Here is a 16,917-nt window from a genome sequence, read left to right on the forward strand (position 1 = left end):
TGACTCAGGAAGCTAGGTTGAAGAATTCCTATGCAGCCATGCAAATAATAATGTCTTGAATCTTAAAACCGCAACAGCAAAAACAATCTCCCCCTGCCTTCAGTCTGGTGGGATTCTTAATTGGTTGACAGTGATGTCAGTGTGATGTCATTATGTGATGTCATTGGCTCACTGCCTACGGTATATACGGTATGTCATATGAGAGTCAATAATTTATTAGGAGCCAGGATCAACAATCTGAATGAAGAAACCCAAAATGAAGAAGCCTAAAATGACTTCAAGGAAAGGTCCTCCCAGTAGTAGGAAGAAAGTGCTGAAATTGCTGCGCCATTTGGGGAGGATAAGTGCGGATACCATGACGACAGATGTTGAAGTCCCTCGACAGCTCACCGCAAAGATCCTACATATCATACGGACAAAGAAGAAGACTAGGAAGCAGGTGGTGTCCAAAGACTCCAATAACATGGAGGTAATCCTGACTTCCCTGGAGATCTCTCGGGATCTCGAGACCACCCTGAACATTCTGTACATCCTCAGCCACCTGCTGAACGTTGGTCGCAGACTTGGTGTGTTTGTGGCTAAAGGAGGAACAGGCGTATTGCTCCAGTTGCTGATCACTGCCGGTAAAGAGTCTCCTCCCAATGGGGAACTTATGTTTCAGCTTCACTCTCTACTGGCCAAGGCTGGACCAAAAGACAAACATTTTGGAACAAAGGCACGTCTATGCGGCGTTCTGAATGTCACAGTCAAACTTGTGAAAAAGAACTGGTTGTTGCATAACATCAAGCTGTTGTTGCCCTGCATGCGGGTCCTCAGGGTTTACTCTTACAACTTTTTAAACGTGATTGCCTTGGCGAAGATTGGAGTGTTGGAATTTATGCTCCAGCTCGTGGGGCCCTACAGAAAGAAGACCACCAGGCTGTTTGAAATAGCCCTGGACACACTGGAATCTCTGCTCAGAACTAAAACCAGTGCCCGTCGTGCGGTGGACAGTGGTCAGGTGCCCGCTCTGTTGAGACTGTACCTGGACTGGCACCGCAATGACATGCAGCAACGTCACATTCCGATCCGCAAAGGCCTACTGGCCTGCCTCAATAACATTACCAAAATCAAACTAGGCAAGAGTGCTTTCATCGAAGCAGACGGCATGAAGATACTTTACAACACCTCTGCTGAGTGTATCAGCAAAGTTGACTCTCGCACTCTGGACCCCCTTGTCAACGCTGCTAGTGTCATCATGCTGAAGTGCCTTCCTAAGAATCAACTGCCTCTGCTCACCATCACATCAGCTTTCCGCTACAAGCCCAGTCATCAACCTACAGTGCCCGATGTAACTGCAGAAGAACCCATGGCACAGCTGCACAGTCATCAACCTACAGTGCCCGATGTAACTGCAGAAGAACCCATGGCACAGCTGGACAGTCATCAACCTACAGTGGATGACATGGGAAACGAAAGTGAAGAAGAGATAGAGGCAGACACGGAAAATGAGGAAAATACGAAGGATCCCCCTACTATGAACAATGTCGACAACATAGAGACCATTTTTAAAAGGCTCCGTCCTAAAGAGGGAAGCGGCCGTCCATTTGAGGAGCTGAGGGTCTATGAGAGGTTCTTCCTGGAGCTGTCTGAAGACTTCCAGGATTTTAACATTGACTGCCAAGAGGATGCCTCCACTACACCATCTTCATTATCGTACATTCAGTCTCTGGAGGTGGGAGGCTTCACCGCGTGCCAAGTGGGTGGAGGAGAAGGAAGCACAGGTGGTTCAGACTGCATCTCTAAGGCTCTGGGGCTACAAGGCTCCTCAGAAAGAGTGATGTTGAATGTCCCGGACATGGTCCTGCTCCCACTCCATGACCCTGATCTGTATGTGGAGATGGTGAAGGGAACACGCTCGGTGCATCAGTACTCAGAGGTGGCCTACCCAGACTACTTTGGACATATAACACCGACCATTAGGGAGCCCATTCTGCAGAGAGTCTATTCTGTACAGGGGTCTAAGATATTCCAGGACATTGAGAGGCTGATTCATCCCAATGAAATCCTAGATAAAGTGGTGTATGATCTGGACAATCCCAGTTGCCCAGTGATCAATGATGATGGCAAGTCGCTGAAGTTCAACTCTCTGTTTGAATCTGGCAACCTCAGAAAAGCTATTCAAGTCAGAAAGAATGAGTATGATCTAGTGCTGAACTCAGACATCAACAGTGACTTCTACCACCATTGGTTTTACTTTGAGGTGAGCGGCATGCATGTTGGAATCAACTATCGCTTCAACATTATCAACTGTCAGAAGTCCAACCACTGCTTCAACCACGATATGCAGGTGCTGATGTACTCTGTGAAGGAGGCAACCAATGGCAGGCCTCATTGGGTCAGAACTGGCTCAGACATCTGTTACTATGAAAACCATTTCGAAAAGACCTCCACTGCAGCAGAAGGTAAGACAAGGAAACTGTATTTTACAATGACCTTCAGCATAAACTTCAGTAATAAGGATGATGTTTGCTACTTTGCCTATCACTACCCTTATACATACTCTACTCTAAAGATGCATTTGTCCAAGCTAGAGGCATTGAGGACACCTCAGATCTACCTCAGACAAGATGTCCTCTGCGAGACCCTGGGGGGAAACAGCTGTCCACTGCTCACCATCACTGCTATGCCTGATTCCACCTCAGATGATCACATCTGCCAGTTCAGAAACCGTCCATTGATCTTCCTGACTGCCAGGGTGCACCCATTAGAGACCAATGCCAGCTGGGTGATGAAAGGCACACTGGAGTTCCTGATGGGCAACAGTCCAGTGGCACACAGTTTGAGAGAAGCCTATATCTTTAAGATCGTTCCCATGCTCAACCCCGATGGAGTGATTAATGGAAATCATCGCTGTTCTTTGACCGGAGAGGATTTGAATCGCCAGTGGCAGAACCCCAGTCCAGAGCTCCACCCTACCATCTACCACACCAAGAGCCTGCTGCAGTACCTTGCACATATACAGAGGGCACCCCTGGTGTTCTGCGACTACCATGGCCACTCGCGTAAGAAGAATGTGTTTATGTATGGCTGTAGTGTGCAAGAGACGCTCCTGCAGTTCAATATCAGTGTGACATCCTGCGACCTGCAAGGAGACCTGGGATACATAACCTTGCCTAAGATCCTGGCCGAAATGGCTCCAGCCTTCAGCATGGACAGCTGTAATTTTGTGGTTAGGAAAGGCAAAGAATCCACTGCTCGTGTGGTCGTATGGAGGGAGATTGGAGTACAACGATGTTACACCATGGAGAGCACACTTTGTGGATTTGACCAGGGCAAATATAAGGGTCTTCAGATTGGCACCAGGGAGCTAGAGGAGATGGGAGCTCAGTTCTGTGAAGCCTTGCTCAGAATGAAATTCAATCAACACCTTCTGGATTTGGAGAGCGACCTCATAGAGTCACGCTGTAAAGCAGACGAGAGAATAGTGGAGAACTGCAGTGCCAAGAACAGTGACAAAGAAATGGAGGAAGAGGAGGATGATGATGATGATCTTGATGATGAAGATGAGGAGGAGGAGGAGGAGGAGGAGGAGGAGGAAGAGGAAGAAGAGGAGGAGGAAGAGGAAGAAGAGGAGGAAGAAGATGAGGCTGAATCTGAAAACAACCACAGCAACCATCTCCAGGACACCCATCCCGAGCCAGCGACGCAACAAGCGACTACTGACTGCCGGTCGCTCCTGACAGCGACGTGTCGAACCAGTCGACCAGGACCGAGACTGCGTCGACGCGTCACTGTCAGGTCGCGACTCTGACTAGCTCGTCCCGACTCGGTCGAAGGTCGGGGCGGGAATTCAAAAGGTGTTTTTTATGTTTTTCTTTTATTTCTTTTATTGTAATGCATTTAATCGAAGTTCCATCAAACAATTTGACAATTAAGAAGTGCATTCAAGACTTAAGGCACTTGTTCACCACATATTTAAGTATTCTGAAGCATTTTACACCATGTATTTAAGTATACTGCTACATTGGGCATTTGTGGATAAAGCAGACAAATAAGCCATGTCTCGATGAAGTCGGCCATCACTTTCTGGGTTTGGCATGAGCATGCCGCTTTGTGTGTTGTGTTTGTGAGTTTAAGGCCCTGTGGTCTTTATGAAGAGTTTGGACAGTAAGTCCACCACCTGGACAACAAAGCACTCATGGCTGGCAGAACATGCTATGTTTAGCCATCCTCCTTCTGGTCGCTTCTGGAGTCTCTCTTTTACAACTTCCACACTGCCAAGTCTTCATCAGACTTGGCTTTGTGCCAGTAGCTCATACAGTCAGTAGAGCTCTCACCTTTGAATCCCAAAGATCTGGGTTTAATCCTGGGCACCGCCACCTCAGCCTATGAGTATAGCACAACTTGGGTAATTAAGACGGGCAATAAGTAAAGGGAGGTGGCGCTAGGTATGGTGTTGGTCTGGAGGCCAGTCACCTCAGTGTCTGTATCTGTTTTTGTTTTTTGCGCTTGCGCTTGCGTGTGCATTATCATGTTCTTCCAGGATACAGTATGGTACTGTACTGTACTGTACCTCCTCATCTGACCCAGAGACACTGAGAAGTCATGCGTCCTTTATTGTACTTTATTTATATCATTCCTAATCTTGTATAAAAGGGAATCTATTTTATGAGAACAGCTGCCTTTAATTCTTATGTTTATCTTTTTCGAAAGGTGTTCTACAGTATACGGCACATGTGCTTAATTGTCTCCGCCAGGCCGAAAGGCATGGCGAGAGAGTATGTTTTACCCCCTGTCCGTCCGTCCGTCCGTCCGTCCGTCCGTGTGTGTGTGTCCTGTCCGTGTGTTAGCAGCTAATCTCCGGCACCGTTGGCCCGCTCGCTGGGAAACTGTGCACACACACTCCCTGGATGCCAATTCAGAACCTCTGCCCCAAATTTTTCACATGGGCCTTTTATAGCGCCACCAGGATTGGCTAAGATTGACATCTAAAGTTTGCAGTAGTGGCTTGTTTTGAACAAAATGATGAACAAATCATGAACACAGCGTCCGATTGCGGTCAAACTTTGCACACACATTCACACCATGTTGAGGAGCAAATGCCACCCTTTTAACATTGGCCTGTTATAGCGCCACCAGCAGGTCTAATTTAGCAAAACACATTTTTTGAACAAAATGCCTCAAATCATGAATGCAGTGTCCGATTGCCGTGTAAGGCCTAAGAAGAAATGGCACCCTTGTCACATTGGCCTATTATAGTGCCACCAGGAGGCCACAATAACCTACCTGACCTGGCGGAGACCTGTGCTCCGAGGAGCACTTTTTCTAGTTAGTTTTAGTTCTGCATTTTGGAAGGACTTTAAGATTCACACAGCGTTGTTGAGAGGCCGTTTATAATTACCGCAATTAAGTCAGAAGGAAGCTGCCATGGTAGAGATTAGGAAAACTGACAGCCTGTACTTCACTGATGGTCTTTGATGACTTTATGAATCAATGTTTGATTATTCTTCACCTGGCTAATTAGGAAGTAGTCAAGTACTAACCTGCTGTACATGACAGTACTTTTTCACATGGGCCTTTTATAGCGCCGCCAGGAGGCCGATTTGTGCAAAACATATTTTCTGACAGTACCCGCAAATCGGTACACAGTATCTCCATAGTCATTAAACGAAACGGGTCTTTCAGATTTTTCATATTTCATCCTGATTGGCTAAAAATGGCTTCCAAAGTTTGCAGGAGTGCTCCGATTTGAACAAAATGCCTCAAATCATGAACACAGCATGCAATTTCCTTTAAATCTTGCACGCATATTTCCACTATGCCGAGGACAAATTGCCACTTTCAAATCAGCCTCATGGTGGCGCTATAACAGGCCGATTCGTGTTTTTACCTTTAACTGCACCGATCTGTGTAAAACTTTGTAAGCGCACTCCCTAGAGGTCAAGGAAAAACCTTTGCCCTGCATTTTTCACATCTGCCTTTTATAGCGCCACCAGGAGGCCGACATATGTAAAACAATTATTTCTATATTACTCCTTCCGATGTTATCCAAATTTCACGCAAATCGGTACAGATGATCTCTATAGTTATGTGATCAAGACGGATGTGTTTGATTTTTCATATTACATCCTGATTGGCTAAGATTGACATCTAAAGTTTGCAGTAGTGGCTTGTTTTGAACAAAATGCCGCAAATCATGAACACAGCGTCCGATTGCGGTCAAACTTTGCACACACATTCACACCATGTTGAGGAGCAAATGCCACCCTTTTAACATTGGCCTGTTATAGCGCCACCAGCAGGTCTAATTTAGCAAAACACATTTTTTGAACAAAATGCCTCAAATCATGAATGCAGTGTCCGATTGCCGTGTAAGGCCTAAGAAGAAATGGCACCCTTGTCACATTGGCCTATTATAGTGCCACCAGGAGGCCACAATAACCTACCTGACCTGGCGGAGACCTGTGCTCCGAGGAGCACTTTTTCTAGTTAGTTTTAGTTCTGCATTTTGGAAGGACTTTAAGATTCACACAGCGTTGTTGAGAGGCCGTTTATAATTACCGCAATTAAGTCAGAAGGAAGCTGCCATGGTAGAGATTAGGAAAACTGACAGCCTGTACTTCACTGATGGTCTTTGATGACTTTATGAATCAATGTTTGATTATTCTTTACCTGGCTAATTAGGAAGTAGTCAAGTACTAACCTGCTGTACATGACAGTACTGAAGGATATGGATGACAATATCATTTTATGCTTATTAAGTCAGTTAACAGTTAACCATCAGTGGATTGTAACGAACTACATTTACTTGAGTACTGTACTTAAGTAAATTTTCTGAGTATCTGTACTTTGAGTATTTTCTTTTTTGGATACTTTCACTCCACTACAGTTCAAAGACGTATTTTACTTTTGTCTCCACTACATTTCGGGGAGGGCTGTGAAGTAGTCGTTGCTTTTAGGTCAGCCACCCTCCCCCCCAAAATGCAATTGGCCACATGCTGTATTCTTCACTGAAGGAAACCAATTACCCGCTCTCACCTGGGATGCATGTAAAAGCAGGAGTAGGCTACATCAGCCAGGCACATTGAGTGTAGCCTCGGAAACCCATGCCTTTTTTTTTTTTTGAGTGTGACAAAACAGACAAAACAGAACACCCATGGCCATATCTCAAGTCAATGTTTTGGAATTATCAATGGTTCATAGATTTTAAAATGATTACTGCTTACAAATGTTTACTGTGTTTTCATTTTTGATGATTCCATTGCTATGACTAAATATACATTAACCACTTAAGCTCTATATATATTTTATATTTGAAAATAGCAGATCTAGATCTAAAGATTTGTATACATTTTGAAAACTTGAAATGAGACATTCTGCATAATGAGTACTTTAACTTTTGGTACTTTAAGTATATTTTGATACCAATACTTTGTACTTTTACTAAAGTAAATTCTGAGTACCAGACTTTTACTTGTAACAGAGTATTCCTACATTGTGGTACTGATATTTTTACTCAAGTAAAAAATGTGAGTACTTCTTCCACGACTGTTCGATTGCACTTCTATGTTTTCATAGGTGTTTCTCGAGGCTGTATATCGTAGTGGTTCTACTGTATATGCAATGTACTTTTACTTGTACTTTTGAATACTCAAGTCTTTTTAAAAGCATCTACTTTTGAACACAAGTATTTTTTCAAATCAATTACTCTAGTACTTGACTGAACAACTTTCACTCGTAGTTGAGTAATATTTGACCAGGAGTATCTATCCTTTGACTGGAGTACTGGAGCCTAAGCCTAGTAAGCCCTAGTTGGTCGTACTACGAAGAGCGAAAATAGTAGCTCTACAACAACCTCACAACACGTTGAAATATATCAACCCATTAAGACCGGGAACGCATCCGTGTCATTTTAAGAGTTCTTTGGCTATTCAAAAATAGCAGATATACAATCTCATAGTGAGGCACAGAGTGCCGCGCAATGAGCTTGTAGATCTTCTTTTTTTTTTATCGCAAAGATTTTTGAAAATCTTTACAAATATCTTCTAAATCCTAACAGTTTTCCGAGAAAACGTATGTTGCTATATCAATGGTTCTCAAACGTTTTCTTGTCAAGGACCCCATGTATTTGCCTGCCGACCCCATCAAAATATGTTGTTCCAGGGACCCCCCAGAGGGTATATATTCAAAGATTTGCACAACATTTGTGCAAATCTTTGCTATTTTTGTAAATTTTTGCTCAAAAATAGCCGATCTACAAGCTTGTAGCCCAGCACCGAGATCTGCTATTTTTGAATAGCCAAAATATAAAATAATGGTTGCAGCTCAAATCTAAAATGACACTGTGTTCCCGGATTGAATGGATCGAAGCCTTGTGCGATATCTGGTCACTATACAGTAGTAAATCAGTCAGTACTGTACAATTCATGACATTCATTAACTCTGAGAGTGGAAAAATCGACCCACAAAGGTTCCATCTTCACACCGCGTCCAATGGAAATATTTATCACTTTAACCCTGACGTGCCAATTGTGGGCATGTCATTATAGGCTCAAATAATAAATGTGAACAATATCGAAACATAAGAAAAAACAAGCTCACAAGAGCTTGTAGATCAGGTTATTTTCTAAATAAATTAGAATTGTTTTGTGGTTCAGTTGTTCAGTGGTTGACTCAGGATTTTGCAGTCTGAGACTTGAGAGAACAAATACAATACTGCCCCCTTGAGGTAGTATGTTAGTTGGGTATTGGGAGAAGAATATGCTCACTTCAACAAGTCCATTTGGTCAGATTTTGCTCATGATTTTCTCTATACCTCTCAGAATGTGGTCATACAGTTCTCACAGAACAGACAGACAGATAGACAGAGAAATCTTTTGTTGTTGGATACTGCAGCCAGCCAACCCATCTCCTCGAGCTCTAATTCTACACGCTCCGGGAGATAGGATCCAAGTTAAAAGGCATGGCACTGAAATAAAGCCAACAAAACTGTGTGCTCGTATTTTAATGATGTGATTTAATGTCATGTTAATGTTCATGTAGATGAATGGTCAGAACTAAGAGTGTGTGGGGGTGTTTGACGTGTTAGACGTCACCAGCGGATCTATATTTACTAGACACACCGTAGATATAGTATAGATGGGTTATAAGCTCCCTTCTTCCTGTGTTCACTTAATAGGCTCTTTGTGTAACTGTAGTCCTGTGTAGTCCAGAAGGTTCATTTTCCCACATATTCATTTTATAGGCCTATTTGATTTGCTGCCGAGCCAATGAAGCCGAGAGTCTGAGAGAGAGAGAGAGAGAGAGAGAGAGAGAGAGAGAGAGAGAGAGAGAGAGAGAGCTAGGGAGAGATGGAGAACATCCCTGGTTCAGTTGCCTAGCAGCTCCTGGACTGTAGCAAAGGCTCGCATTCTCTTTTCATTGCATGGTTAAGTGGGGTGAACGTCAGAATCTGAAGGGTTGAAGACCTTTATAGAAGAGAGAATTCCTCAAGCAATATCTGATAGCTCTACTGAATATCGCTGTCAAGTGGAAACCTTGTTTCTCTATATTCCATCTTTAGACCGTTTTAATACATGAATGCCCTATTTTATGCCTTGTCGTATGATGACTATTTTGATTATTATTTTTGACATGATGATAATGACACGCCCAAAATAGGCCAGGCAGGGTTGCCAGGTCTGCTTATTATAATTTCCCCGCAAGATTTTATTTGAAAATAGCCGATCTACAAGCTCACAACGCGTCGCATCGCGAGCTTGTAGATCTGCTATTTTCAAATAGCTGATGTATATGTTAAAGTTCTCATGTGGCCCATAGTCGCCTCTTTTGGGCTGGTTTTCCTAGACCTGGTTGCTTGTTTCAGAATCTGGCAACACTGACAGCAGGTTGAAAGTGGTTAAGTCTGTCTGTGGGTTTTCATAAATATTTAACCAATGAAAAGAGCTTGTGACTAATAACTACAGTACATTCTGTCCATACACAGGTTCCTTTTTCCACTTTGTGAAAAGTAACGTATTTGGACATGCAAGGTTTCAGCCCAACAGCGACGATAGGTGAGATTAGAAGAAATGAAGAAAATCCCGATCTCCAAAAATATTTTTGACATGGCTCTTCCATGCTAAAAACTTGCACCACGATGAACCTCTCACTAATGAGGATTCTGAAGCATTCCAGACTTTCCAGAATTGATAATCCCCCTTTATCCCCGATGCAAATCCCTCTGTCATGAACCTCATTCGCTGTCTGAACACAAACAGTCATTAGTGAGGGGATAATCTCTCAAGACAGATTTTCAATGCATTGAAAAAAAGATTTATATTTTTGGAGGAGAAAATGTAGATAAACTAACTGAATTTTAGGTTAAATGTGAATGCTGGGGGTGGGAGGGGGTTGTTGCCATCCCCTGGGACCCCAAATGACACCCCTGTCCCAGATTGGTGCAGGGGACCATCATGTTCCTTGTAGACTTGAATCCCATACATTAGGGGGCGCCGTGGTTCCTGATATAGAGCTTACATATGGACCCTCAACATCACAGGACACAGACATTAGCTGGTTTAGAGTAGAGTAGACCCTTGAAATCAACAACTGGGCAAAAACAGGCCAAATAATGCATTGACCTTCAATTGATGAATTGTGAGTGTCCTCTTCCCTAATGTGGCATTTGCAACTCATGACCTTTTTTTTAAGTTGCCAGAAAGAAAAACAAAACCTGTGAAAGCAAGGAATAGTTAAGACCTCCTAAACTGCTCTTAGCTAAATTAACCATGGTGAACTTGTGTGGGTCTTAGTTGACACAGCATTCAGTGTGTTCAGGTGAGTAGATTTAACGCTGACATTTGACACCAGGGCAGGTCTGCATATTGTCTTTGAGTACGTGTCTCTTGACATGAGATCTTATCTTCTGCCAGATTCTAGGAGGGAGAAAAAAAAAGAGAAGTCAACCCTGCCATTATGTAATGTTACGGGGCCCTTTTTTGTTGTTTATCTTTTCCGCATTAATACCTCTAGAAGGAGACGTGTGGTGTCATCCGGAGGAGTTTGCCAGGTGGGGCTAGAAGGGCTGTGAACTGGACGGCACCACCTTCCAGGCTACAGGTTAAAGGTAGAGATTCCTGAAAGTAGACAGACACGGTTTGAGTCAACATGGTCTTTTTTCTTTCCGAATCTTATATTTTCAACAAGTGACGCCGTCGTCGGATTCAGGCTTTACGAGTGCCGTTAGTCATGTTATACTGTATGTCTCTTGAGAGGTAGGGGCTGTGTTCAGGAGAGAGACAGGCAGAGCGAGAGACAGATAGCAAAGACACAGTCTTCCTGTTTCCAAGTGGGAGATACTTGTGGCCAAATCTGGGCAGGATGGGAGAAAAGACACAAACAGAGCTCCGACCACGGGGCTTGGAAGTCTGCCCGAAAATGGAGGCTAAATTGATAGTGTTTATATTGGGGAATACATTGCAGGCATATTTCGAAGAGATGCAGGATGTGTGTTGATTTGTATCAACATTTTTCCTTAAGCATTTTTCACAGGGTGTTGCATCTATCTCTATTGACAGCATTTTGGTGAGGCACTCAAAGGAGAATAATGTGCATCTCAGATGAAGATATCCTGACCCAGAGGTCGTACTGTAGTTCAAGTTCGAGTGATGATGACAATCTCTAATATTAGTATTATTCTGTTCCTCATGGGTACGGATGGAAACATGAGAGCATCCAGGAAGGAAGGAGGATTAGGGAGGATAGACTGATATGATTTTTTTATATGACTGCAAAAATTGATAAAGAAGCGGAAAGAAATTAAATGCAAAAAAACCTTTAAAAGGATTGTGCATAAAAAATAAAAATAAAACGCTGAGAAGAAAAGCAACCATTTTGAAACAGCTGAAATCCATCGATTCCATTTTTTTGTTGTTGCTCATTTTAACCATACTGTAGATGTCCGTTTGTTTCCAGCAACTCATACAAACTCATATTCGGTCTGACCGATTTCAAAATGTACCCCATTGTACTTGTCGTAGCCTTTTGCAGACAGAGTCACCACCGTGTGTTTACGATGGCATCTCATCTCTGTATACATTTCCCCATGCAGTGGTGGTGGCAGCTCTATTCTCAACTCTGATCCTCTGTTTGACAGACTCTCTGGTTTCTCTCAGTGTCGCAGCTAATTCCTCACAGACTGTAGTCCCAGCACTGAACCCGTCGCCGCCAACACGTTCCCAGTCACTGGCTGCAGTTCGTTGGCCGAGAAGATGGAGGTCTCGGCAATGTCTTTTAATCATCAAGGGAGTAACTCCAGGGGCCCTTATGTGCATGCCATTGTCAGACTGCTACATGTGAACGACTATGCAAGCAGAATAGCACGCATATTTATGTTACTAGAAAGCAAAGGTTTTTCATCTAAAACAGACCGTGTCTGACGGCGGGGTTCTTCTAGTAGGAGCTTGCAAAGTTCATGTGTAGGGCTGCATTCAGAATGGAAGACCGGGGGCATTTGTTCTTCACTAAATGGAAATATACGGCATATACAATCACATACATCCTAGTCTTGTGTTTCCAATAAGCAACGCAGAATCTGACACTTTTACTGTTGTATGAATGCTATATTTATATTGTGTGACATCTTATAACACAAGGATGAGAGAATATTGGGTCATTGTACAGACCAGACCGGTACAATAAGATTGGAACGCTCAACTCCCAAGACTAACATGGACTCTAAAATACCTGTTTTTGGGGCATGTCATTATAGCCAAACATTCAGGTCACAACGCGTTTTTTAAAAAAAATTAAAATGTTTGAAAATGTTCACCTATGACATGCCCCAAAGTAGGTTAAAGCATAACAGCAGTCAAAGTCAGAGAAATACAATGACCTTGTGTTGGCAAATTGCTGTGTGGCCATTGGAGCTAAGCAAGGTTCGATTTGCTTGGGGGAGCCGGGGATGAGGGGGAAAATCCCCCCCCCCCCCCCCCCCCCCCCGGTCATTCATTTTATTGCCATTGGGGATATGTTTTATCCCTGCTTCTGTACAGACTGAAATAAATATACATATTTCCTTTTTGGGAAATGTAGGCTGCCTGATATGTTTGATATTTATGTTTTATGATATCACAATTAAAAGATGTATGCCAACCACATTAACCCTAGCCTGCCTATTTTGGGCAATTTTTTTTTAAGATAATCAGAATTTGTCAAGATTGGTCAAAATGTGTCTTAATTTTGTTCACAACGCATCACATCAGCAATGCGTCGTGAGCCTGTACATTGGCAATCTTTGCGTCAATGTGTCGTACTACGAAGTATATAGGGCTTGACCCATTAAGACCTGGAACTTTGGCTATTCAAAAATAGCAGATATACAAGCTCACAGCTTGTAGATCTACTATTTTTGAAAAATCAAGAAAATATGTGCAAACCTTTGAATATGTATATTTTTAAAGCAAACATTTGTAACTCAAATCTTTCCTTCTGGGGGTCCCTGGAACTAAACATTTTGTGATGGGGTTCCACGGCCAAATACATATACATGTTGGGGTCCTTGAAGTTAAAAAGTTTGAGAACCACTGGTATAGCAACATAAGTTTTTTCAAAAAAACGTTACGAAAATGTCCCCCTCTCTGATTTATTCAAATAGTGTGTGTATGTACAGTATATAAAAGTGTGTGTGTATATATATATATATATATATATATATATATATATATATATACATACATACTTTTCCCCCCTCTTTTTTTTACAAATTGAACCCTGGAGTAAGTGTTTGTTTGATGCGTCCTCATATGTACTGTATCTGTGTTGGTTTGCATCCTTGTCTTCCTGCATGAGTGTTGTTATCATTCGCCTCAGCTCCAAGAACAAACAGAACGGAACAACACTCTGATGCAATGACGAGCGCACAGGACACGGCTGGCCTTCCCCGGGAAAGGGTTAGTCTTGAAATTGCGGCCAAAAACTTTTACATCTCTCTGTGTGTGTCTGTATACAGAGCTGTCAGAGGAATAGATAAACGTTTGAAAAATTAATTATTTGATCGTAATCTGCAGGCTGGAGCAAAAACAATCTCAAGCTAAAAGCGTCAAAGCATGCTAACAGAGAGACAAAATTTGACATATTTCAGGGGAGATCGGAATTACACAAAGCAACAGAACAGACAATAAATCACAAACAGCTTCATGCAGCTCTTGGCGCTTTAGGATTTAATGACTTTCCTTTTGCTTGGGACTTTCAGATCTCTGTGTATGCAATTAGAACATGACTTTATTCCAGGACACAGTGATTATTTGAAAGACCATTCATACATATCTGAGAGGTTAGTGATGCGGTGTGATGACTGGTCCTAATGTGGACCTAATGTGGACATTTTGTGCTCAGTAACATCTTGCACTTTTGTCAACAGAAACAGCGTTAAATAAACCAACTTTTTATGAGCTGTTTTGGAAATACAACCTGCTGAGCTATACACAGGACATGAGACATAAACACATAAAGATATTTTATGAGAATAATTATAGGTAATAAATTGTTATTAGTGCCTACTGCTCTGAATGCCTTACGCACTCAGCTATACAGTAGTAAATATCCATACAGTCATATAACAACATATGTATCCCTTAAAATCTTACGTAGTATTAAAGTTGCATCTCAAATATGACTCTGCAGGTTATTGAAGACCATTTGCCTTCATATTTAGACCACGTTGCTCAGTGTGTGTTTGGGAGAATGTAAATGGATGATAAATCACTGGATGTTAGGCTTGACAAATCCTCCCTTTCTGTGTTCCTGAACCAGCTGCTAATCTCTATGTCCATCTCCAGCAGGCCCCATCCAAAATAACCACAACTATGCATCTGCACCAGTGATATGACTACACGTCCTGCATGATGCATGAAATTTTGCTTCGGATTATAGAATAGATAAAATAAAGAGAAAAGGCATTTTTTTGGGAGAGGAGGTGGGGGGGGGGGGGGGTGAGGGGGGGTATTGCAGCTGAAAATGAGAGAGGCAATTGGATTGGAGCACAGGGGGTGGATTTTGCAGAAGATGTGCATCACTCATCCAGCTCTGTCCAAAGCCTAAGGACATGTTAGGCCTATCGAAAAGGGAATTAGTGGGGTTGAGTCCAGTGTCACCACCTTATTACCTTATCACCTCGGCCAATTGCCCGCTTTATGTCTCGCCGCTGGACACATAGGCAACAAATGAAAAGTGCTTTGGGCCAGTTGGGTTTAAAAGCGTTCTTACTGTTGAACAGGGGTCTTCAACGTTAGACTGTAGAAAATACTGTGTAAAAAAAAAACATCATCAGCACCAGTGGTGCTTTCACTCTTTCAGCGGTACTTTCACTCTATATGACAGATCCTGGGTTTTGTTTTTTGTACAATGCCGAAAAGTGATATCGTGGAGGAAGAATAACTTTGTATGTTTACCTACACTGTGGTGCTAGTTTAGCCTACATTCAGAACAGGAAATGTAGTGTCATGACTACCCAGGTCAAGGATGACCTTTTGTTTACTCAGGCCCTTCATTTCCTAGCATTCCAACATGGAAGCTACAGTAGTTAGCATATTTGCAAGTGAATGACAAGCTTTCGTTAATGTGTAGCATGACCCTGTACGCCGCCGTTCTTTTTTTTCTTTTCTTTTTTAACACCCTATAGGGATAGATGGTGGGTACACAGTTAACTGTGTAGATGACAATAAATCACTATCCGTTTTGGAATGATTAACCAATTTTACATTTAATTGACCTCAAATGGATGTTTCTGCCTTCCTTATTATACAACAATTACGCTACAAAGTTACAAAGGAACGCGTTAGAATACTCTGATTACTTATTTCTTGTAACGAGTAAGGTAAATCGCTGGTTTTGCAATTGAAGTGTTGAACTACTTGAATAATAATCTGTTACTTTGAAAAAATATTTCCCTCTTTCTTTTATTTGTGGCCTTTTTGCCACAAATAAAAAATAAAATCCTGACCCAAATTAGCTATTTCTGTTTATTTCCCACTTCTTGACAAGGCACACAGGAAATGTTTCCTGGTGGATTTGTCAGTGTGCATTGTGCAGAGCAGTCAGCTATGGCAGAGATTCAGAGAAGGCAGAGAGGTCAGTTGGTCAGCCTTCATGTTGCGGAAGTAATCTAATTATTTTTAATTTGTTGGTGAAAGGGGTAAGAACATCAAATGCTAATTATGCCTGGATGACAAGTAAATGTCAGGTTTGATTTGAAGAAGTATCTCCAAGCTAAGCACAACAACACCACAACACTGGTGGCCAGTGAATTCTGGTAGGCTACACTCCTGCTTTTATGTTTACTTGTAAACATGAATCGTAAAGTGCTATTGCGTATGACATTCCTATATATTAGCCTTCAGAGTTAAAGGTTATGGGCTGTGTGGACTAGGCTGTGCAATGACGTAGAGTATATAACATATACATTAAAAGGTAAACCTACAGTAGGCTCATTGCGTAAGCTACACTCCCTCTGGACATTATAACCAACTTGAGCGAGAAATCACAAAGGGGTTTTCCTTTTCAGTAATGCAAAAGTACCCTAAAGAGTTACCTTTCTATTCTTAACAGGACTATGCTGGAGAGGATGAAGGACATTGTTGATCTTCAGATTGGCTTTCACAAGACCAGATCTTGCACAGACCAGATTGCAACTCTCCGCATCATCCTGGAGCAGTAACTGGAGTGGAACTCACCCCTAGGCTTTTGACAGTGAGGACAGGGACACCCTGTCCGTAAGCTGCTCCGACACCATGGGGTGCCAGAGAAGTTCACCAACATTACCTGCAGGGTGATCCATGGTGGTCAACTCACCTTCCAAGTACGAAAAGGAGTGAGGTAAGGTTGTTTGTTGTCACCATTTTTGTTCCTGCTGGCATCTGCTTTGTAGATGACCTGCAATCCTGCATATCACCCATC

At 42.5% G+C, this 16,917-nt stretch overlaps 1 protein-coding gene across 1 annotated transcript; it reads left to right on the plus strand.

Annotated features, from left to right (window-relative positions):
* Positions 1-355: 355 nt before the first annotated feature.
* LOC308105085 (cytosolic carboxypeptidase 1-like) lies at positions 356-16,678 on the plus strand (the record flags this gene model as incomplete). The annotated part of the gene is made up of 3 exons (XM_080455717.1): positions 356-3,491; positions 10,776-10,800; positions 16,570-16,678. 3 exons carry the CDS (start codon positions 356-358, stop codon positions 16,676-16,678), a joined length of 3,270 nt encoding a protein of 1,089 aa, XP_080311843.1.
* Between the last annotated feature and the right edge of the window lie 239 nt (positions 16,679-16,917).

This window comes from Gymnoscopelus braueri (genome assembly GCF_963280865.1).
Source record: "Gymnoscopelus braueri genome assembly, chromosome: 17".
NCBI lineage: Eukaryota > Metazoa > Chordata > Actinopteri > Myctophiformes > Myctophidae > Gymnoscopelus > Gymnoscopelus braueri.